Source organism: Anoplolepis gracilipes, chromosome 6, assembly GCF_047496725.1.
Source record: "Anoplolepis gracilipes chromosome 6, ASM4749672v1, whole genome shotgun sequence".
NCBI classification, from domain to species: domain Eukaryota; kingdom Metazoa; phylum Arthropoda; class Insecta; order Hymenoptera; family Formicidae; genus Anoplolepis; species Anoplolepis gracilipes.
This window is the reverse complement of record NC_132975.1, coordinates 6431364-6455251: the sequence shown is the minus strand read 5'-3', so window position 1 is coordinate 6455251 and position 23888 is coordinate 6431364. Positions and strand designations below refer to the sequence as shown.

General features: G+C 27.7%; 3 protein-coding genes across 4 annotated transcripts; 1 reads left to right on the top strand and 2 right to left on the bottom strand.

Moving 5' to 3' along the window:
- Window positions 1-1393: 1393 nt before the first annotated feature.
- LOC140666684 (uncharacterized) lies at window positions 1394-3359 on the bottom strand. The gene is made up of 5 exons (XM_072894134.1): window positions 2547-3359; window positions 2211-2449; window positions 1929-2090; window positions 1799-1867; window positions 1394-1672 (listed from the first exon to the last, which is right to left on the bottom strand). Exons 1-5 carry the CDS (start codon window positions 2671-2673, stop codon window positions 1499-1501), a joined length of 771 nt encoding a protein of 256 aa, XP_072750235.1. The 5' UTR covers window positions 2674-3359; the 3' UTR covers window positions 1394-1498.
- Window positions 3360-4279: 920 nt separating this feature from the next.
- LOC140667278 (tripeptidyl-peptidase 2-like) lies at window positions 4280-15505 on the bottom strand. Of its 2 annotated transcripts, XM_072895049.1 has the most exons (19): window positions 15135-15505; window positions 14009-14137; window positions 13446-13613; window positions 12556-12716; window positions 12287-12450; window positions 11865-12197; window positions 11384-11653; window positions 10970-11281; window positions 10704-10860; window positions 10431-10618; window positions 10118-10272; window positions 9747-9964; window positions 9422-9656; window positions 8890-9140; window positions 7218-7229; window positions 6153-6379; window positions 5125-5579; window positions 4740-4955; window positions 4280-4423 (listed from the first exon to the last, which is right to left on the bottom strand). In XM_072895049.1, exons 1-18 carry the CDS (start codon window positions 15294-15296, stop codon window positions 4746-4748), a joined length of 3807 nt encoding a protein of 1268 aa, XP_072751150.1. In that variant the 5' UTR covers window positions 15297-15505; the 3' UTR covers window positions 4280-4423; window positions 4740-4745. The 2 variants fall into 2 exon arrangements, with proteins under 2 accessions (XP_072751150.1, XP_072751151.1); XM_072895050.1 differs by lacking the exon at window positions 7218-7229.
- Window positions 15506-15611: 106 nt separating this feature from the next.
- Uxs (UDP-xylose synthase) lies at window positions 15612-19851 on the top strand. The gene is made up of 5 exons (XM_072895051.1): window positions 15612-15884; window positions 17994-18590; window positions 18669-18782; window positions 18864-19184; window positions 19264-19851. Exons 1-5 carry the CDS (start codon window positions 15824-15826, stop codon window positions 19530-19532), a joined length of 1362 nt encoding a protein of 453 aa, XP_072751152.1. The 5' UTR covers window positions 15612-15823; the 3' UTR covers window positions 19533-19851.
- Window positions 19852-23888: the final 4037 nt, after the last annotated feature.

The window sequence follows — 23888 nt, the reverse complement described above, 5'->3', positions numbered from 1 at the left end:
TCACAAAATTGTCATATAATTGTAAAATAATCCTAATACCTGATTGTCATTTTTTATTTATCTTTAAAGAGTGAAAATAAGCATTGCCTTGAAATCGATCATATTGTACAAAGTAATATGAGGTATAAAATGTTTATTTACATATGAAAATATGGCAAAAAATTGCTCAATTACCTTTGCCAAATACATGTCTGTATTTGTTGGTACTTGCAAGCAGTTCTTAAAAAGAAAAAGAGATATAATTTTCAAGCATTCTTTTAAAATAATGTGGTAATTGAAAAACAAAATTGCTAGATTAAGCTATATGTTCTTGTAGATAGTAATTTCTAGAAATTGCGTTGTTGAAAATTGTTATTAAATAAATTCTATGATACTCTACTATACAATAATTAATACTGTACATAAGAGCATAAAGAGAAAAAAATCTGTATTTTAGAAACTTTATTCTATTTCGGCATTCTACTTATCTTTTATAATTAATCACAATTAATGATAACAGAGAGACAGAAAGAAAATTTATTTTTTGTATTTTAGACGATTATTTATTATTGTATTTCTGAGACATTATAATTATTCTAGATAAAATATTTTTTCTATAAATTAAGTAAAAACATTCTTATTTACAATTGTACGAAATGAGCTTTATAAAATTACACTTTGTAATGATATTCTTTTTACACAGATTTGATTCTCTTAACAAATTTGTCATCATTATGTTAGACATTGGCCTTTGTAACAATGTTCTATATATACCTATATTTGTTTCCACGATAATATATAAGCGATTTTTATTTATACAAAATATATGCAGATTGTAGACATCATAATGTAAAAAATTATATACTATCACAGATTAAGAGAAAACTAAGTTGTTAAGAAATCAAAATATTGTAGTGACTCTTATATAATATTACAAAGCTACGAAAACGAAACTTTCGAGTAAAACTGTAATTGTCCACACACACGTTTTTGATTATATTTTATAAGCATAATGTGAAATAGATGAGAGGAAAGCAAATCTCAATGAGATATCAGCGTAAACTAATTAATATGTAGTTGTAACATATCGCCAGGAGTACGTTTGCGCAATGCTAAACTCGTTCAAAAAAAAGGATATATATGGTATCATAGAAACTGTTATTTAAAATGGTTTCAAAAATAAATTAGAGTAATTTATTAGTGAATAGTTTCAGCATTGTGTAAACAATAAAGCGTTTCATCAGCCTTAGGAAAGAAACAGAGAGAAAGTAAACTGTACATAATGTAAATAAATATATCAGTCTTAATCTACATTCAGTTTGTCTGGTTAAAAACTGCTGCTAAATACACGCCGTGTATATTACTTATATATGTGTTTAAATAAAAAGTTCTACTAAGTATATACAATTATATTTCATGTGAATGTGTTTACTTATTTATTACTTACGAAAATAATAGATATTGGCAATAAAAGAAGGTAATAAAATATCTCAGTATTCAGTTATAGAAATGTATATAATTATATTTTACAAGATTGTTGACATTCACATAAAGCCCTATTATGACCACTGCATTCTGCATTATAGGAATATAAAAAAGCTAATTCGTACTTATTAGCTTGTGTATTGTAACAATTCTTTAATATTTCCCGCGTATACCAGTTGCATAGTGATTCCAATTTATCAATAGTTGTCTGTATCACATATTTTCATAATTATTAGCGGAACAGGGATTCGTATATTGCTTATAGCATAAAGTTGCTCTTTCTTTAATATATATTTAAAAATTATATTTTTCTTTTAAAACTATAGCTGCTTACCTGAGCAATAACTAATCCGCGATTTGAATTATTAGCAGTGATGTGACTGTGTGAATCAAACAATGTTACCTATGGATAAAATTATATATATATACATGTATATTTTCTTTTTGTACTGTGAATCTCTTACTTTATAGGTATTTTCTTGAAATATAAATAATATAGTGCGTCCACATGTGATGAGTAGCATAAATAAAGTATGAGATTTTGGGCTTTTATACCATTCATATAGAAATGTATTTATATTTTTGCACAAGCCTGTTTCTATTTCTTCGTGAAAGACATTAAATTTCTGCGACAAAATTATTACACATATTATCTAACAATAATTATAAGAGAGAATTTATTTGATTGAACATTATGTTGGAATATATGTATAATTTATTTTGAATATTACTAGAACATGTCGTACCCATTCTTTTAATATATCTAGGCTTTTGCCTCCATGTTTCAAAGCTTCTTCGGTACTCAAATATGGATGCGATATAAGTTTTTCCTTAATAAGCCATGCATGAGTCGTATTACCCTCTATCATTGCTTCTGCTACAATGATATTCAATGTCGAGCAGTTTTCTATATCGTGAATCAATAAATGTTCTTTTGATATTCGTACGGCCACAAGCAAACATATCAGTGTACAAGCTTCGCTTACTGAAAGATTATTTAGTATATGAAAAAATAAATATTTAATTTATATGCTCAATACTAAAATATATATGATATAGACAACATAATAATGCGTAATTACTTTCTTGCCCTGGTGGATAACGACTTTGCGTAAAATCAGGATGATACCACAACACATCTATTTCATGATTAGTACAGTCTTTCATATGTGTTGGGAAGTGACAGCTAAATAGTGGTGGTAAAGTCATAATTACTAGAATACTTTTTTATATATTATTCCATACGTTTTCCATTACTTATTAATTTTGTTACCAAATACATCTTTCTTTGCAGATTTTATATTTCCATTTCAAAAAATTTGAAAATATTAAGACATTTTAGATACCAAAATTTTGTGCAATAGTACAAAGGTGGTTATGTTTTAGCATAAAATAATTGAATACATATCAAGAATATTCAATAGATTCGATATCTATCGTTATCTAGTCGATATCTGTATTCAATAGATACAAACTAAGTAAGCACCTACCTTGTAGTAATCAAATCGACCGATTTATAAGAGAATATTTTTCTAAATAGAAAAAATTCCTAATTAATAATCAATGACATCTAAATAAAAACTTGTATAACATTTTTTATATTTTTTTAGATCATTGGCCTGCATTCGAGAACTACGCTTATACTAAGTGTGATCCTCGAACGCAGGTCTGAATCTATAATTGACAAAAATAATAAGTTTTTCGACAATATAGTATTTTAAATTTTGCTTTCTTCAGAAAATATTTTCATTAAAAATAATTTTTAAAATATTCTTTAATATTCATTACATTTATCATATGTTCTAAATATATATAATAAAGACATTAATTTTATAATTTTTATAGTGTCCTTACTTAATTGCAATGATATATACATTCATCATCAGTTAAATATTTTAAAATAATGATTTTTTAAATTTAATGTAGATTTTATCACTACAGAATTGTGTAAAAAAAACTTGTTAACTATGAGCAATTCTTTTTTAATGTTTATTAAAATGTGTATATTAAAATGTGTATACACCAAATTTTTTAATATGTGCAACTTTCTTTATAGAACCTTTTTTTTCTTATGTAAGATGTAAAATCTGTGCTAGAAATAATATATTGTTATACAAATAATGAACAAATAATCTACTAAAAAAAATAAGATGCTATTTCAATATAAGTTGTATTTTCGAATAACGTACACGGAATAAATTATATTTTGTGGATATATAAACACAAATGATATATTTATATATTTACACATAATTTTTACTGTAAAAATAAAAATATAATTTAAATGAAATATAATAGAACGAAATGGCTTAGTAGCAGAATGATTGTTTGAATTTAAATGAAATATCAATACACATTGCGTTGATGAGATAAATAAGACACATTGTGTGATAATAGAAATGAACATTTTAGAATAATAAATGTTAGCCAAAAAATAAAAATTTTAAATTAATATGACATTTATGTTATATGTCATATGTAGTATCTTTTGTAAAATACAATGATAAAAGAATATAAGGTTTTAAATTAAATATTTAAATTAAAAACCTTTAATTAATTTCTCATTTGTAATACTAACATAAAATATCATAATTCTCATGGATGAGAAAAAAAATTTACACATTTTACATTGTTATTGCTTACATTATATTTGTAAATTTTAATAAAATTATTTTTAATAAAATAATTCCATTTTTTGTAAATTTTAATAAAATCATTATCATTGATGAAACGATTCCAGTTTTCATGAAGCAAATTATATAATTTATTTTATATAAGTTTAGTACTGTCTGTAATTAGTCTTCTAAATGATTAGTTTATTATGAATAAATTTGTATTTCTCTCTAAATGTATATTACACCTGACACAAACGACAGCACTGTTATTACAAAGATGCGTTGAAAACGATTTTTATAATTCTTTTCACCTTATCACACCATAACATATTGGTTCATAAAATCTGGAAGTAATAACAGACAATATATTTATTTAATATTGTATATGTAGCAAATATTCAATTAAATTTTTTTAAAAATTAAACAAATGATTATATATAGGCTGCGTTCCACTAAACGATCACGACATTCACGAGCATTATGTCTGTCTTTATTTAACTTTCGGTTAGGCGGATATAATGTTCGGGAGTGTCGTGATCGTTTAATGGAACGCAGCCATAGATATTTTAAAATATATAGCGATAAACAAATACTTTTATGGATATTTATTATATATACATTTTTAAACTTTGAAATTATACTAAAGTAAATAGTACTCACTAGTGATCAAAATGATCTATATGTGGTTGGGTAACGTGTTGGTATGCTTGTGGTAAGAAGACGTGACCAATGTTCCCATCCCAGAACCTTTGCAATTTCGATGCACTTTTCATCCATTTCCTTCAATGGTTTCTCCTCATAATAACGCGTTAATAGTTTTAAATAACGTCCATAATGATTATTAATGTGTGCATGCCATAAAGATAAAATGATGACCTAGATGTAAAAATAAATCTTCTTTGTCACATTTTACAGTATACAGATTAATTAATGTTTATTCAATTAAATATTTTGACTTTAGATTACTGTGCATATGTGTATTCTTATAACGTATAAATGAACACCAATTTTGAAAGATAATTTTAAATAATGAAATTATTTTTACCTTACTATCAGTAGGTTCAGCAAATTTCTGTACTTCTTGCCAGTGATGTGTAACACTTTCAAGTAAATGTTGAAAAGATCCATCTCCCTCCCCAGTCTTTGTTCCATGTACGTATAATCGTGCCAATGCACAGCCCTTCTTCACTAATCCCTCGATCAAACTGTTCTTTTGCTTCTCCATGGTCATCTTGATTTTAGCCGCGTCAGGACGTTGATCATTTTTCAGTCCATAATATGCTAATAACTTATCTTGATCGATATTCGTAATCACAGAATCAGCGACTGTTACTATTTGATTAGCTAATGCAATAGTATTCTCCGAAAGATCGTCATGCGGTACATGTCGCCGTGCTTCAGGAGAATCCAAAGATGTCAACATGGCAGTGTGAACGGGTAAATGATCCGAAAAGATGCCTTTTAATTCTCCGTATAGCGAATTGGCATGCTCGCCGGGTTCTGTTGCATCAAAAAAAAAAAAAAAAAAAAAAAAAAACAAAAATAATCATTTTTCGAAAATAAATTTTCGATTAATATGTAACAAATGTTATATAAAAACCATAAATGCGTGTATATGCGTGTGTGTGTGTATCCATAATATATTAACAGTTCATATTAACAATAAGAAGACAAAATTTATACAAACAGATTATATGCGATTGGCAAGTATGGAGTAAAAGAATAAAAAACTGTAGTTGATGAATGTACATTATTTAACATATATAAAGAGAGGTAGAGATGCATGTAACAATTGCAAATACATGCTCCAAGGTACACATGTATCTTTATAAGGGGAGATAATAATATAGAAAAGGAAAACAAATTATACACATAAATTTTAAACTCAACCCAACTTACTTATAGATGGTGCTATTGGTAGAATATAAACCGGAAAAAAGAAGACACAAAATTTTATATGATAATATTAATGTGAATTACTCTATAAATGGCTACAATAAATCTATTGTGTATATTTAAACAGCTATAAATATGTATATATATATGTATATATATATATAAATGTTAGATTACCAAATTTTGCAAGATAATTGCACTTTAGATCTCTTAATGCTTCTTGATATTCATCCCACTTTGTAGTTTTCTCCTTCTCTGTTTTAGTAGCAGGACTGCTATTTTTCTTGGCAGGTTCAGATATGATGTACTTGAATATGTGACTATCCACTTTCTTTCCAATTTCATCTTTAGAGAAAGTCAATGTACCTTGAAGATAACTACCAGGGGTAGCGTATTTCGATACTCTTTGCAAAAAGAAAAGAAAAAAAATGCATTAAAATGTGTAGTTTCAATTTATTGGAACTACATATTTTAATAGTAAATACTGCAGCTTCATTATTTCTTTTTCAATCTGCATTACATGCTGAAGCCAAACAGAAGACAAAAATAAATCTAATATAAGAAAAATGCAACAGTAGTTAATATGTGACAGAATATTCCTGTGGAGAAATAATACATTTTTTTCATTCATATGAAATATACTAACATACACATTGGCATACAATTCAGAAGCAAAGCATATGTGAAAAAAATTAAATAATTTTCCATGGAATATATGTATCAAAATATAATTAATTTAATTAATTGAATAATAAAACTTGAAAACTATGGAAATATGCGAAGATGAGAATAACTAAAGAAAGTTCTAAAATTTGTGAATAAAAAAACAATATATAAAAAGTAATTGAAAGTAGAAATCAAAGCAAAAGCATACATTATTGAGTAATACATAGGCAAATTTCTTTTATAAAGTTTAATCTATGAGTATTGTTTAGATATGTAGAGTGTATATAAATTATGGCAAAAGTAAGTATTTGTTTAATATCTAACAAACAAAGAGATCGAAAAAAAATAAAATTAAACAAATACGTATGCCTATGTTCCTATAAATACCTCCTTATCTGGCAATAAGCAACATCTTGATATTGTATCTTGTATACAATATCTTGATTAAAAATAGACAATACCAGCATGCATTTAAAAGTGTGTCGAAGCGTATAAGTGAGCAATAAGTGTCCTCATATTTATTTAAAGCAATTTCACAAATGCAAAATGTACATAAAAATTGTATTATAGACTCACTTGTTTTCAGTGCTGCAATGTAAGAATAAAAAAAAAAATAAAATTATCTTAGTAGTACTTTAGCAGCAAATAATATATATATTATATATATTTCAGATATTATATATATTATAGATATACATCTAGAAATTAATCTCACAAAATTTATATATATTCTTTAAAAAATCTGATGCCAATATTTTCTTGCTAGTAAAAATATATTTGTAATATTACATGATACATAGTTCACACTAACTTTTTTTTATTTATATAATTTTATTTATATAAATAGCTAAAAATCTAAAAACTTTTGGAAATTAAACTTCAAGGGAAAAGAAAAATTAAAAATAATATAAAAATAATATAAAATATAAAAAATAAAAATATATTCTTTAATTTTAAGCAATCTTTGGCAAATTTTTAATTTAATTTTGCTCAATTGTTTAATATTAAATTTAAGTTAATCTTAAAAATTAAGAAGCAAAAGACTTCTTTAACCAGAGCTTTATTAAAGAGAAAACTCGACTTCAGATTAGTCAAAGAAAATGTATATAGTAAATTTTATGATATTAATTTAGAGATATTTATATATCAATTTATGTAAAAAATATGATAAGAAATGTAACTATTCAAATGTTTAGATCAGCATTCCAAAAGAACAAAAAATGTCTAACTATAAAAATTTTTAAAAACAAACAATATTTTACATTCAATCAAAGCATACTACATAATACAATATTAGCATTAACCTTTAGAGGACGGGCATATTTTTTCGTAAAGTTTTGTAATTTAAAGTAAGAATTTTTTTTATATCTTTATTATAGTGTTTTGTACTATGAAAAATAAGCAACCCTTATGGAGCCAATATATTAGCTTCCCCTCCAGTACGGTACCAAAAATAGAAAAATTCCACAGAACTATTATAAAATTATAATTATCAAAGAGTTCTTTTATCTTAGTTTCGAATGAGAAAAATAGCCAAAAAATATATATTCACTAAAATATATATGAGTACATCATCAACAGATGTAAAACTGTAAAAACTTAAGTTTTTAAATAAAATTTGAATTTGAATTACCAAAAAGACCCTTATGTAAAATATTTAAAGTGAAAATAGTTCAAAGCCAAAATATTGGCTTCCCGTCCTCTAAAGGTTAAACTTATATAAAAAATTATCAAGACTATTTTCATATACGAAAGACACTAATATTGCTTATAATATCTTAAGTGTACAATTTGTGTATGTGAAACAAGTGATAAAATAATAAATTATTTAAATAACAGATCAATAAATGATATATCTCTAACATGTATTGTGTGTTTTAAAATATATGATATAAATTATATGTAGATATATATAATATAATGTAAAACATATACTTTGTGCATACAATTAAAAGTAAAATAAATAAAAATTTAGGTTAAAATTTTGATAAAAAATTTATTTTTAATAATTTATGTATATCAGTAATTTTAAAACCAAAATTTTACAGTAAAAAAACTTGAATAATTAACTTAAGTTGGAGTTTCAAAACTTTTAATTTTTTTTAGGTAAACACTTAATATTCAAGTGTATTTATTATATTGACTGAGAAAATAAAAAGAAATATCAAATTACTTAAAAATATCAAATATAAAAGTACTATGAAAAAAATTGTATATTGTATAGATATATATAAATGTAGATACTTACTTGCTCTCATTAGACAGTGGAGCAATATACAAAGGGAGAATATGACCAAGTGGAATAAATGCAGCAACCATCTTTTTTCCACCAATAATAGCTTGTGATTGATTGGCATAAATGTCCAAATTAATTGGTGTACTGAGCTTTTGACTTAGAAGTAATGGCATATCTGTTAATCTTTCCAATAAATCTTTCTTTTCATGACGTATATGCATTTTCAAAGTATAGTCTCCTTTTTCTAGTTTTTGGATTGTATACTGTAACAGAATATTATTTTCGTATATTTAATGGAATTGTAGGTGATCAAACTCCATGTACCCTAGAATTATGAAATTATTATTTTATAAATATTATACATTCTTAAATAAAGTTTCTCTATTAAATATTTAAATTTGCCTGATTTAAAAAATTTTTTTATTTTATGTACATCAACTGTATTTCTAAAAAAGATTAATATGCAATCACACACTATTAAATTGAATATATTATAATATCTTATCATCCTTTTAAATAAATATTTTAGAATTAAAATACTCACTTTAGATGGATAAGCATCTCCACAACTTATTAGTTGTTTGTTGCTGTCATAAATCATCCACATTTGACTTTCATATTCATTCTCATACAACAAATCACTAAGCAATGCAGCGTTTGGTGTGACTTCAGTTGCTTTTGCCGAGTGGAATGTGTATGTTAATTGTAATTCGTATATTTGTCGTGACGGTGGAATAATATCACGCGCTCGTAGAGGAACAATTTTCGATTCGTTAGGCCTATAAAATGTTACATGGTCAAATGTACCTTATAATTATTAGTGTAGGAATAATTAGGGTGAAAGTATATAACTTTGAAATAAAACATACTTTAAGACCTGTACAGATGTCTTCAGAGAAATATTGGGTACAACTTCTTCGTTTCTAAGGGAGCTACGTAATTCAAGGCGATTTATTCCATCTCCGGATAACATTGTAAGATTACCGTTTATCATGTGAATTCCATGAAATTCTATTGAGTAATCTATAAACATATCGCCCAAATTTGCCCAATATTTAGCAATAACTACTTCTAGAATTAATCCACCCTAAAGAAAAAAATAAAAATCATAAATATATAAATTAGAAAATTTTATATAAAACTGAAATTACATATTTACAATAAACTTTATATATATATATATATATATATATATATATATATACATATATATATATCTTTAATAAAAGTTTTCTTATACCTGAACAGCAAATGGTTGAATGGTTTCAGATTGAGATGTAACACTGATTATTTTGTTAACTTCAAAGGTTTTACAGGCCATGCGAGGTTTTAATTGAACAGTATGGAGTACAAATCTACCAGTCTTATCCTTTTCTGCACTCTTTAGTCTAAGAACTAAGCAAATAGAAATATAATATTAATAATAACTTAAATTATATATATTTAATATTATTTATATATAACTATTTATTAATAATTATTTTTATATTATTTTAATATCTAAATTGTATTATATAACAAAATAGCTATATAGCTGTTTTCATATAACTTACCTGCCCAAGTAGCATCTTCTGGAACAAGAATAAAATGACGTTGAATTGTGTTAGGTTTGAATAAAACATTCGTATATGTTAAATCAGGAAGAAGCACAGTCTTCGGTAATATCATTGGTTGGACGACAGTCACCGGAATTTGAAATACTGGTCCTTTCGCGATATTAGTAACGTCATATGCTCGTACACTAAAAGTATTTACAAATTAAAACTCCCTCGCAATACGTTATTTCAAAATACTTTTAATAGCAATATAAAATATATATTAGTCACCTAGTGGCATGAACACCTTCTGGTAAATTGGTTGCGTCAACTCTAATAGCGAAGGAACGAGGCATATTCATTAAATCCAGATGTGTTGGAAATTGAACCCATGAAGCATCACACACAAGCGTCAGCTTCAGGTTGAAGTCAATTTTGCGCGATGGTTCTGCAAAACGACATATAAAACACCATTTTATATATGACTGATTTTCAAGATACTCGACATCAAATTTATAAAAAAAAGAAAAAGATAGAACATTATTTGATAAAATTACCTATATTTTTACTATTTATAAATACTGGTTCAACTGTAATTGCATAATCCTTTGGACGATCGATAACACCTGTTCTCATATGAATGCCTTTACAATTATTAACCCCGCAATTGATAGTAAATCGAATATCTCTTTCGGGGGCATCACAATATGAAACGAGATTATCGAATGCGCGTTCGACTTGTAACAGGCCAGAGCCTTGTGCGAATTGATCTAAATTAGATATATAAAGAGCAGTATTTTCAAGAGCCCTTTTTATACTGTAAGGAGAATACGGATAACCTTTGGCGAGTAGACCCGATATAAGAACCGCTGAAAAAAAAAAATTATATTTTTGTAATTTTTGATTTATTTTGTAATTCTATTTTGGCTCTATTTTAATATTAGTCATGGAAAAAAAATCTCAATACATACCAACAGCACCAGTTACATGCGGGCTTGCCATACTTGTGCCATTCATAAGTTGACTTTTCCTAAGTGTAAAATTTGGAACACTGGTGATAGCACCTCCTGGCGCGCATACTGTTACACCAGCACCTCCATCTATCATAGGACCGCGGGATGACCAAGTATATGGCATGCCTGGCATCTTTTCTCTTAAAGAATATTCAGCTACCATCATATCAGGTGATACGTAAGCACCAACGCTAATAATACTGTTTGAACTGATGTCTGGTGGAGTTCCTATATTTTTTTAGAAGTATTTGGATACATGAAGATATTACAATGAAGATATTACAATGAAGATATTAAGAATCACATTCTACATTAAAAAAATTAACTCTGTATGAATATATCTCGTATTTGTAACAATAATACAAATTGCATTAGATAATAAAATTGATTCTAAGAAGTAAAAATACAGAAAGTTAATAAGTAATTATACTTTATTTACCAATGGTACACAAAGCCGGTCCAAGATTGCCAGCAGATGCAACCCAGATTACGCCATATTCATCAATAACTTCGTTCATCAGTTCTCCTATTCTACCAGTATTTGACCAATGAGCATGTTCTCCATAACTCATGTTTATAACATGAACCTTCTCTTTACGCTGCATTATATGGATCATTGCCCGTACTACGGCGGTTCCAGTTTCCATCGTGCCGATACGTCCGTCACCAACAGTCAGCGATATAATTTGGGCTCCTGGTGCCACTCCATTCAATTCTGGATTATCAGGAAAATATGCAGCTGCAATTGATGCTACATGTGTCCCGTGACTTGCTGTAATAATAAGATTCAATCGAAAAAAACTCTAGAAAAATTCACACTGGATATTACGAAAGTTCATCACAATTTTCTGTTATACTTACAACATAAGCTGACAATTTCTAATGTATTTCCCTCATCGTGGATATTAATACTAACATTTAATTGGTCTTCTTGAGTAAGAGGAGCAAAATCTCTTGTAATAGAATATTCACCGAGAAAAACGCCATTTTCTAGATTACCTTCTTCAGATGTGTCAATACATGCTCTAGTATGAGAAAAATAGACATTAAATTAAACAAGAAAATAATGTAAATAGCGTATATTTTAAATACATACATTTAAAATTATATTATAGCTATAATATGATTACCTCCAAATATTACCATCATGGAAAACAACACAATCATAAGTAGGTCCTACATCAGAATACTTTTTTTCAATGTTATTCAATACTTCAACTCTAGCTTCAAGCTCTTCTTTTTGTAGTTTTTCTTCCAAAGTCGACAATTGTGAATTTTTGCTTTCAAATTCCTGAAATAATATCATTAATTGTTCATAAATAATTGAGAATAAATTATAATTAAACAATACATTAATATTATATCAATAATACACTATTTTTACAACAAAATACAAAATCTTTAAATTCTTATATATTTAAATATTTTTTTGTGTATGAGTAACTGTACACCTACACTATGTGTATAAAAGGTACACTTACACTCTTTTGTATTTTTAAAAATTAATCATTTTAAATTACATACTAAAATATTACCAAATTGATAATAATGATACATATAGTATTAATATAATGACTTTGTTTAAGTGGATATTATATAATGGAATCAATGTCTTTACAATAGATCAATCTGCCAAATACAAATATAGCATTAGATACGGATCACTGTGACGTGTTGTGAAATAACGACCTGATCTAATTACATGGTTTGACTTGCTCACAATATTCCTATCTTTGGATCACATGGACTAAAACTCTAATTATAATGTACCTAGACACATTTTCACTGATTTCCAGTAAATATTGCAATATTAGCAATATTATGGTTATATGCATTAAATAAGATCATTACATAAAAATATAGTGTTATACTTATATTGCAAAAAGAAAACTTTAAAAGATTCTAAAAATTTATTTTAAGATAACAAAAAGAATAAGATTAATAATTTTTAGTTTATAAAGCAAATTAATTAATATCTTATATATAAAAAATTGTATTATTACATTTATATTTATCATACTTGTAATTGTCTTGAAGCTTCTGCAAGCGCTGTTTTATGACCATCATCCCAAAGACGCTTCTTACGTTCCGCCATTACTCTTTCCTTTAATTTAGTAGGATATAGTGAATACAAATTTTTCAAACCAATATGATATTCACCAGTGGGGTTATTCCAATTAGATGGGACCTAAATATTAAACATTAAAGATTGAAATATAAAATACTGCTATAATATACTAGAAATGAAAAAAAAATATATACATTTTGTGTAATTTATTTACAACCATTTTTAAAGCATTGCTTGTACACAAATATTAACTACTTATAACATATAAAATTATAATTTTTATACATGTCTATAAAAATTTTACTTTTATATATATATATATATATATATATATATATATAAAATTCATAATTGTTATTTATATATAAACAGCATTATAAATTATAAATTAATCATTTACTATGTATCCAATAGTCACAGTAAAAATAAATATATAATACAAAGAGAATATGCAATAAATATTGTTTTCATGACATACTTAATATCTCTTAGTGTACAGTAGAATGTTTACAAACCTTTAATTTACGACCAGTCAGGCCAATTATATAGCCATCTGGTGCTTGAACAACTTTGCTAGTATCTACATCTCCTGCTCCACTACAGTCAAATCTTTCAATAATTTTTGGTTTTCCATCTGAAGTCATCTATAAATCCCAAGTTATATTTACAAACAATAATTATTATTCTTTATACATATGTATTTACAAGCTTCTTGTAAAATTAATTTTTTACAAAAAGACTTTTTATAAAATATTCAATAAAATTGAATTATTATAGATCAGTATGTTTTATAAAAAATTTAGGCTTTTTATAAAACAATTTACCAAAAGCTTGCAATATATGTACATACAAGACATTAGAGAAAAAATTTAGGGTTTTAGGATAAATAGTACTAAGTTGACTAAAAAAAATAGCAAAATAAAACTTAATAAAAAGATTTAGAAATCAATCCTGTTAAAAATAATTTTTATATTTTTAATGTAAATTCTTCTTTTAGCATCTTGTACATTGAAAATAATTAAAATTATATACATGCATATACCTAAGAAGAAACATCATAATTGTTATAAAGATATAAATTTAATAAAGATTGCCAAATATAAAAAGTATATATATAATCAATGTATTAATATAAATTTACAGAATTTTTCAATGTGTTGAACAAGGAATACTTTATATAATATTATATTATAATATAATACAAGAGAATAGCTATAAAATTGTAACGTGATAAGTTTATAATTGTTGTTAAGAAAGCTTTAAGATAAAGTATTAACATAAAAAAGTAAAATACAGTAACTCGCTGACATTTGTGACAAAATTTTCCCTCAATATACTAATATGATAAAAAAAAAATTCATATCTAAAGAAAATAAACAGCATGACTTTTATCTTTCAAGGTGATAATTACAAGATATACAGCAAGCATTTCAAATGATTAAGAAAGAAGACCAGGAAGATGAGTTACTTGTTAATCGAAATACACAGTTATTTTTGCGAAATGTCATTTCAGAAATAAGAGAACAGTTCGAAAAGAATATTATAATAGAATGTAATTCTCTGTATGGGGTTTTTTGTATGGGAAGGCGTGTCAGCATATACAATAACCAAATGCCACTGGATATTCATCCCCGCGCTCACCTGCATACCCGGGGCCCCGGGGTCCACCCCCGAGTCAAAGATCGCGATGACGACGCCCCGACCATCGTATTCAGGATATTTGGTGAGAAATTGAGTGACACCTGTCTCTTTCTTGGGCAGCAGGCCCCAAATAGGAAAGTTACAATCAATGACGCCTGCCATATTTCGAGTGCCACCGTGACTGTCGGAAAAATCACACTCGGGATGTTTCCTTTGTACTGTGCCACAGCCTTATATATCAATCAAAAAACGGGATCTGCGCCTGCGTGCGCTCTGAATGCGTCAGAATTTGAGGTTATGTTAACGACGAACGATACAACAGCGTTCCATAATAATTTTCGCTAAATCTTTAAACGTGAATGCCGAAGAGGGCAGCACTCGTATATCAGCTTATCGCGTTACGTCAATAATTACATACACACACACCACAGATACACGTACATAGAGGTTAGAAGCAGCCGAAGCGATCGAACGCATGATTAGTCAGTGTTAGTGCGCGTCGTAGAGGTTATGTTTCACTCTCTCTCCTCCCCCGTGTGTATACATATTTTGAATAAGTGGACAAATCAAACTGGCTCGATCGTATTTTCCGTATATGTTACGCGGAAAGAATGCGATACTTTGCCCGATAAGTCGCGGCGAGAATGACGTAAGCGTGTGACTCGACGAGTCATGTGCAAATTTAAAGCATGGTTATCACGCAACGAAAGATGAAGCAGGTTGCGATCTTCGCGGTTTGCATATTATTGGGTGAGTGATTTGAAGATGTGACAATTATATATATCGCGACCTCCCCTTCCCCCCGTCCCCCCGTCGCGGATTCGACAACCAACCTGCCTTCGACTTTTTCGCGTTACAAATTTTGTTTGTTTATAGTCTGTTCGCGTTTAATATTAGAGTCAAAAGTGTGCAGTGTATAATAAATAATCGAAAATATGTAGTAATGTTTCAATAATGAATCTTCACGGTCTTAATATGTCCTTTTATGCAAATATGAATTTACTTCCGTTTCCGATCCTATAAATTTGTGACAGCAAGTTCGCGATTTTTTATATTTCATAGCTTTCTCTCTTTGTTACTATTGTGATTTTCTATGTCGTTTGTATAACAGCCGTTTTATGCTTACATGTTTATATAACAATAATTATATGCTGACTTATATATAGTTGTATTAATACTACTTTGTACATATATTATTACTCTATAGAATAGAATATATAAATTATAACTATATATGAAGCTGTACATTAAAAATAGCACATTAAAAATAGCAACAAGGCTCCTATTTTCAGATTCAAACTTTACCTCAAATATTGAAGTTTCGTAAATTTAAATTAAATAAAAAATAATTAAGAAAAAAATAGGAAGATATAAAAAAAAAACTGTTCGATAAGAAACGTGTTAATCGAATCATTGTGCCATAATTAATCATCCGTAATGTCGTGATATTATCGAGAAATAAGTATCATCTACTTTGTCGAACTAAAAACTCTTATAAAAAATTTTTAACTCTCTCTCTCCTCTCTCTCTCTTTCCCTCTTTCCATTATAAAATAAATTAAATGCTTCATTATATTCTTCATTTTTTTAAATTGAGAAATATTTTACTTTTTCCAATATTTACAAGTATTAAGTATTGACACAAATTTATTCTTCTGAAAATTTTGTTATATTATTTCCTGTAAAATAACAATAATGTCAATAAAAATCAACAATAATTTTCTAACTTACTGACAACGAAAGAGTTTTCTTAAAGCACGAATATACAGCATAATTTACGTAACGGCCATTTAACTATTCGCGTTGAGATCCACTGAACGTCTTGAGCGTAAGATTGAAAATAAGATTGAAGATATTGAAAATCATCAGTAGAAGAGTGGAACAATTTTTTGCACATTAATTACTGAATTGTTTTATCTTAAGTAACTGTTATTAGATAAATAAATAAATAGAAAGAAAGAAAGAATAATTATATATTAAATGAAAAACTAAACATTGCAAGAAACAACATTTAATTAATCTGAAAATTTTGCTGAAATTTATATAAGTATTTGTGTTGTAATTATAAAGCAATTGAATGAATGATATGAATATTATTCATGTGTGTGCAAAGCATTTTTTTACTAAGCTGTGAACCAGTTGATAAAATATACGAAATGTCAACGAGATACAATTACTTAATTTTATCCATAAAGAAGAAATATATATTTACCTTTTTAAAATTATATAAATAATTGTTGTATGGGTGAGTCACAGAAATCTGACGATTTTCAAAATGAAATAAATAAATAAAATGTAACTTAAATATTTTTTTTTATTTCTTGTCAAATAATAATAGAATATAGAATGCCATTTGAGTATATTATTTGATTTTATTTATTTTTTTTATTAAAAAAATTTTTTTTACATTTATCAAGTCATATTTGTCTTCCGCATTTAGCTTACATTGCTCTAGCCTGTCACGTGTTTCACATCGCTGTTTGCACTATGTCTGGTATGGCTGCAATTTTGTCCTGTACATTGGCCTTGAATTCTTTAATATACAGGAAAAAATTACAGCCATACTAGGCATGCTACAAACAGCGATGCGAAATCTGCGTGATTACATCGATGTAGAATAAATGCAAGACATTTGATAAATGTAAATTTTTTTTTAATTTTAAGAAATGAATAAAATTAAGTAGTCAAATATTCTATATATTCCTATTGTTATCTGATAAGAAGTAAATATTTAAATTATATTTCATTTACAATATTTCATTTTAAAAGTCATCAGGTTGGCGTGACTTATATTGTCGAGAAATTTAATTAAAAGAGTATAAAAATTACTCAATATTTATAGTTTTTCTCTCGCTTTTAGTATTGGGCTTTTATAAAACTCTCGTGACTACAGAAGAGGAACGATCTTTCGATCGACATCGTGCCATAGTCAGCGGAGATAAGATTAATTTAGGTGATAGAAATGACATCGTTGAAGCTGCAACTGAAAAGATTCGCGATGTCGAGGAGGAGCCATCCGATGGAGACATTAAGAATATCGAGGAGGCAAAGATTCGCATCCGCGAGTTGGAGGGCAAGTTGCAACATCTCGAGGCCGCGATAAAAAATGGAGTGGCGAAAGATTTTCCGACGGTGAAGTTTTTGAATTATAAGAACCGAAAGCGAATACTAGTAACGGGTGGCGCCGGTTTCGTCGGCTCTCATCTGGTCGATCGTCTGATGCTCGCCGGACACGAGGTTATAGTCGTAGACAACTTTTTCACTGGCAGGAAACGAAATGTCGAGCACTGGGTCGGTCACGAGAACTTCGAGTTGGTACATCACGACATCGTCAGACCACTGTATCTGGAGGTTGATGAGATATATCACCTCGCTAGTCCGGCTAGTCCACCACATTACATGTTAAATCCTGTGAAAACGATAAAGACAAATACTTTGGGTACTATAAACATGTTGGGTGAGTAAATCCTATAGTAAATGGAAGGAATAAATATGAAAAGAGAGAACGTTATGTAACTTATTGACAATATTTCAGGACTCGCGAAACGAGTAGGCGCGCGAGTATTAATTGCGAGCACGTCAGAAGTATACGGAGATCCTAATGAACATCCACAGGCGGAAACTTACTGGGGTCATGTAAATCCTATAGGTAAGATTGATTCTATATATCGTTCATTTGAATAATCTTAAATAATTAACAAATTCTTGATATACATATATATATGTATAGGTCCGCGAGCATGCTACGACGAAGGAAAACGAGTTGCCGAAACATTGAGCTACGCTTATATGAGACAAGAAGGCGTTTCGGTCCGAGTAGCACGAATTTTTAATACTTTCGGCCCCAGAATGCACATGAATGACGGCCGCGTTGTATCAAACTTTATCCTCCAAGCTTTACAAAATAATTCAATTACAATTTATGGAAGTGGAAAACAGACGCGATCGTTTCAATATGTTTCCGATTTGGTAGACGGATTAGTAGCGTTAATGGCATCCAATTATACATTGCCTGTGAATATCGGAAATCCTGTGGAACATACAATCGAAAGTAAGACTTACTTGTTATACATAATTTTTCAAGTTTTTTTTGATATTTATCTAAAATTTAACATTCTAACTTGTTTCAGAATTTGCACGTATAATAAAAGATTTGGTGGGTGCTACTAGTAAGATAGTTGAACTCGCGGCAGTCGAAGACGATCCGCAAAGAAGAAGACCGGATATCCGTAGAGCCAAAAAATATTTAAATTGGGAACCAAAAGTTCCTTTGGCTGAAGGCCTAAAGAAAACTATAGTATACTTCGCTAAAGAATTACAAAGAACAAAACATTCTCAAAAAAGTAGTTTTAAACAATCTTCTTATAAAAATGATCACGATATAGTAGAACAACTTTAAATAATTAAGTGTAATGATACGATTAATGTATCCACTTTAAAAGTGGCGTGAAAAGTGCCATTAAGCTATGGACCAGTATGTGCCAAAAAATCCCCGTCCAATTTAAATTTTTAACATAATTTATATAGCGATCGATATACACAATTACATGCTCATCTTATTAATCAACCTCTTAAATTTCTTCCTGATAAATATATGCTGTGTTCCTCGTAGTAATAACTTAAAATTAATTTTTATTTTTTCACTATGGATATATAATTTTAATAATTTTACAATGATTTATTTAAGCGATCAAACTGGCAAATCAAATTTATTATTAAAAGGTTGACATCGACGACGTTTCGACCTTTTAATAATAAATTTGATTTGCCAGTTTGGTCGCTTATATAAATCATTGTATAATTTTCATTACTGGTGATATAAATTAGTATCAATTTAATAATTTTATTTCAAATATATGTCTTCAAATATACATAAATACTTTATGTATTAATATATGTATCCTTTTTACACATTTATAAATATGTTTAATATATTAATATATATAATATATATAATTATTATATATACATATATTAATATATGTATGTACACATTTATAAATATATTTAAATATATTTTAAAATGTTTTAAAATTACTTTCTACTATATTTATTTCTTTAATCACTATAATAAAGCATTGGCTATTAAAACATGTCAATGCATAGATTCTAATTAGGAGATATTTTTTATATTTTTACTTATGCCTATAATCTGCGCGCGCTTGTATAAGTTTAAGTAAAATTGAAAATGGTGCTGGTGATATAAAAGAATGTTTTCTTTTCTTTGTAATTTGTAATATATTAAGAATCGCATGTAATCTTGAACATAAACAAATTTGCTTAGCTGTTACATGTAAAATACATATAGCTCTCCAATGCTGTTATTTTCTGTAATGTAAATAGTGTTATTAAAAATGTGTACTTGCAATATAAAACTTTAAGAAACATTTATATAGGTTACTTAAATATAGCAGTAATGAAAGTTTTGTTGACTCTTGTACAATGCTGTCGAAACGAATGATATTCATAATGCCGATAAAAAGTAACATATATTTATATTAGAACTGTACAATATGATATTAATATTTAGTATGATCATAAACTCTGGAAGACTGGAATAACAAACACAATGTGTAAACAAGAAAGTAATTTTATATTTTATATATAAGTAAAACGGGGAGAAATATTAGCAGAAAAAGTCACTTCTTTATAAAACGATAATATATCCTTTATACAATAGACCTTCTATAGTGTAATTAATTTCTATATTATCGTAATCGAAAATAATAAAATATCACTTTATCGCGGCGAATTTTTTTTCGTACAAATATGAAAAGTATGAATAATATATTGTAAATTACTTACATAAGAATATAAGAGGAAAAAATTAATGTAAATAAATATATAATTAAATATATATATAAATGTCTTTGTATAAAAATTGTAAAAATTAAGAAATACAATATATATAATAATTTGTGTGTGTTATTGACAATAAGAAAGAAAGAGAGAGAGACAGAGAAACAGCTATCTTTAAATGATACGCAACCTTACTAACTATCAAATGAGCCTACCAAGTAAGATTTTCTCCGGTTGTGACTTCGGATACCGAGGGTTTACGAATATCAACGAAGAATGCCGAGCGGTTAGCTGTCAGCGCTTTCAGGTGGTGGGGGAATCTCACGTGTGTGTTGCATACGCAGCGCAGCTTCTCGATGTATTATTGTTGCATTAAACATTAAACTTCAGTCTATTTTTGATCATTGTATAATAAGTAAGGGTTGTGTGATGGAACCAATCGTCTGGCTACTACATTCGCTCCTTTTTGCCATCGTTGCATTTTGCAAAGCATTTTATGTTGCGATTATTTATGGCCGAATTTTAAACTTTATCATCGAGGAGCAGTCATTGATGAAAGTCCGGCTGACTTACAAATTTTCCCTGCGCATATAAGTAAGTTTTTTTTGTTTATAAATAATTAAATTCCCTGTTATTTGACTACATTTTGCACGATTCAATTCATTTTTGCGTTGTATGTACAAATTACTGAAGATGTTTATTGTTAATAAAACTTGTCGGCTATAAAATGTCATTGTTAAACAAAATATAATCACCTTGCACATCAGTCGCAATTTAAAGAATATTTTTATCTTCTGCGATCGAAATGATTTCCAAGGTTCGTATCGACGACATTATTAGATATTATTTTTTTATAATGAAATTTCTTTGGAGTTGTATATTAATTATTTTTAATATATAATACATATTATAATGTACGGCGCCATCATGGCCATTCATGTTTCCGAAAAGAAAGATCTATAGTATTGTTTATATACTGTTAGCTAAAATTGTTGAGCAATGCAGATGAATCGGCGTATATTCTATATTTTATTGCTGTTATTCTTTCTTTCTAAAAAAAAGGCAGCAGAGAAAGCCTCGAGAATGGCGCGAATCTTGGTAATAGAATCTTTCGTACTTGGAGCTACTTTAAATTTACAATGTTATTGTGCAGTATAAGATTCGTATGTTTCCGGAGCAAATTAATTTTATTTTACATCCTTATATGAACTATTGTTTTATGTTTTTCATTTTTTTTGATATACATTGAATAGTACACATAATTTTATATAACATTTTATTGCATATTTTTGCTTAATCTACTCAAAGCTATTTCTAGCATCATTATCTTTCAAATATATTAGCATTTTATTATTTTATTTATTTTGTTTTTATAGAATTTAAAACTACTACAAATTTACTTGAGCCAAAATAAGCAAATAATTCGTAGATTTTTTAGTTGATTATTTAAATCAGAAATAAAAATAATTTACTTTTTCTGTTGATTATAAATATTAAAAAATAATCAGTAAATCTTATTGATTTAATTATGATATATAGTAATGATAAAAAAAAACATTCGTATTGTGTACATTTTATTATATCAAAGATCACCATAATTTATTATAATCCTAATTAAATCTTGTTGATGAACATAAGTTTATTTTATAACAAATACTTAACAATAATATAAAATACAGGAATGGATTAAGGATGTCTTCTTTTTCGATAATTAAAAATAGCTTCTCGTATTGTAGGTTTAAATACAAATTAATCATTGATTAAGTTAATCAGACCTTTTAAGCTCTAAGCATTAAAATATAATTTTTTATAATAGATTCTCTAAATTTTCGTTATAAAAGCCTTATCTCTCAGATATTGTTTTATTTCTCAGATTTTCCTGTAATAGTTTCCAAAATCAATGCCAAGAGTTTTTCGAAAAATTGGAATTAAACATGTATATTAATCGAAGTTTTATTATATAAATAGACTTATTCACATGTTCCTAAAATTTTTACTGTAGAAATTTTATCTCACAATCAAATATTTCGTAAATCTGTCACGTAATAATTTCGAAAGCTAATATAAAGTTTGATGTTTCCGTTTAGCACGCTTTAAGGGGGCACTCACAGTTGTAAGTCGGAAAAAAGCCTTTTTTTTTGGAGGAATTTTTTCTGTCGAAACTATTGTGTCACTTATTCTAAAACTTCTACATGGTATCAAACATTAAAACTATACTTCACCACAAACGAACTTTTTTTTAAAAGTACCTCTCGAAGATTGCTTGTTAGTTGGACACTATGGGACATTCTGCCACAAAAAAATTGTTTGATATATAGAAGTTTTAGAAGTATAGAAGTTGTAGAATAAGTGACACAATACCCAGGTAGCAAGCACAAGTCATTTTGACGTCGAAAACTGGTCATTTCTGGTTCAATGACGTCACGTGATCAAATAATGTTTAATTTAAAACGTCTTTTTTGTGGCGTCTTAATGATGTTATAAAAGAACGTCATAATATCGTGATTCTTAAGTTATTATTATAAATCGCCTAAGTATTACCATTTTTTCACTAAAAACTCATTTAATTTTTTATAATATCTTAAATTATTAAAACAATTTTGTGTATAATTTTGATATTCACAATTTTTTATACCTCAGGGCTCTAACATGAATTTCCTCTATAACCTGGGACTTGATCATGACATTTGATTATGAATCCTTTCCTCTAGCGTGAACTCGTGAAAAGTGAAAAGTTTCATTAACGAATTCAATATTTGTGAATAAATTTTTCATTTTTTACGAGTTTACGCTAGAGGAAAAAATTCATGATCAAATGTCATTAAAACGTCACTAATAGATCTAAAATGGTCAACAAGTCACATCTTTTTAATGTCTTGAAATGTCGTCATCGGTCTGTGACATTAGTCCGTCATTTTTACGTTATTACATCACGTCATATTTGATTCGAACTGAC

Bases quoted from the DNA above. Each gene is read 5' to 3' on its own strand.
- LOC140667278 (XM_072895049.1), bottom strand. From the start codon at position 15,296: ATGGCAGGCGTCATTGATTGTAACTTTCCTATTTGGGGCCTGCTGCCC. The intron at 9,141-9,421 runs GTGAGTATTTTA...ATTCTGTTACAG, and splicing joins GAGATGCTTATCCATCTAAA to TATACAATCCAAAAACTAGA. The intron at 5,580-6,152 runs GTAATCTAACAT...TTGATGCAACAG, and splicing joins CAATTATCTTGCAAAATTTG to AACCCGGCGAGCATGCCAAT.
- Uxs (XM_072895051.1), top strand. From the start codon at position 15,824: ATGGTTATCACGCAACGAAAGATGAAGCAGGTTGCGATCTTCGCGGTT. The intron at 15,885-17,993 runs GTGAGTGATTTG...TCTCGCTTTTAG, and splicing joins CGCGGTTTGCATATTATTGG to TATTGGGCTTTTATAAAACT. The intron at 18,591-18,668 runs GTGAGTAAATCC...ACAATATTTCAG, and splicing joins GGGTACTATAAACATGTTGG to GACTCGCGAAACGAGTAGGC.
- LOC140666684 (XM_072894134.1), bottom strand. From the start codon at position 2,673: ATGACTTTACCACCACTATTTAGCTGTCACTTCCCAACACATATGAAA. The intron at 2,091-2,210 runs GTACGACATGTT...ATTTTGTCGCAG, and splicing joins TAGATATATTAAAAGAATGG to AAATTTAATGTCTTTCACGA. The intron at 1,868-1,928 runs GTAAGAGATTCA...TTTTATCCATAG, and splicing joins TTCAAGAAAATACCTATAAA to GTAACATTGTTTGATTCACA.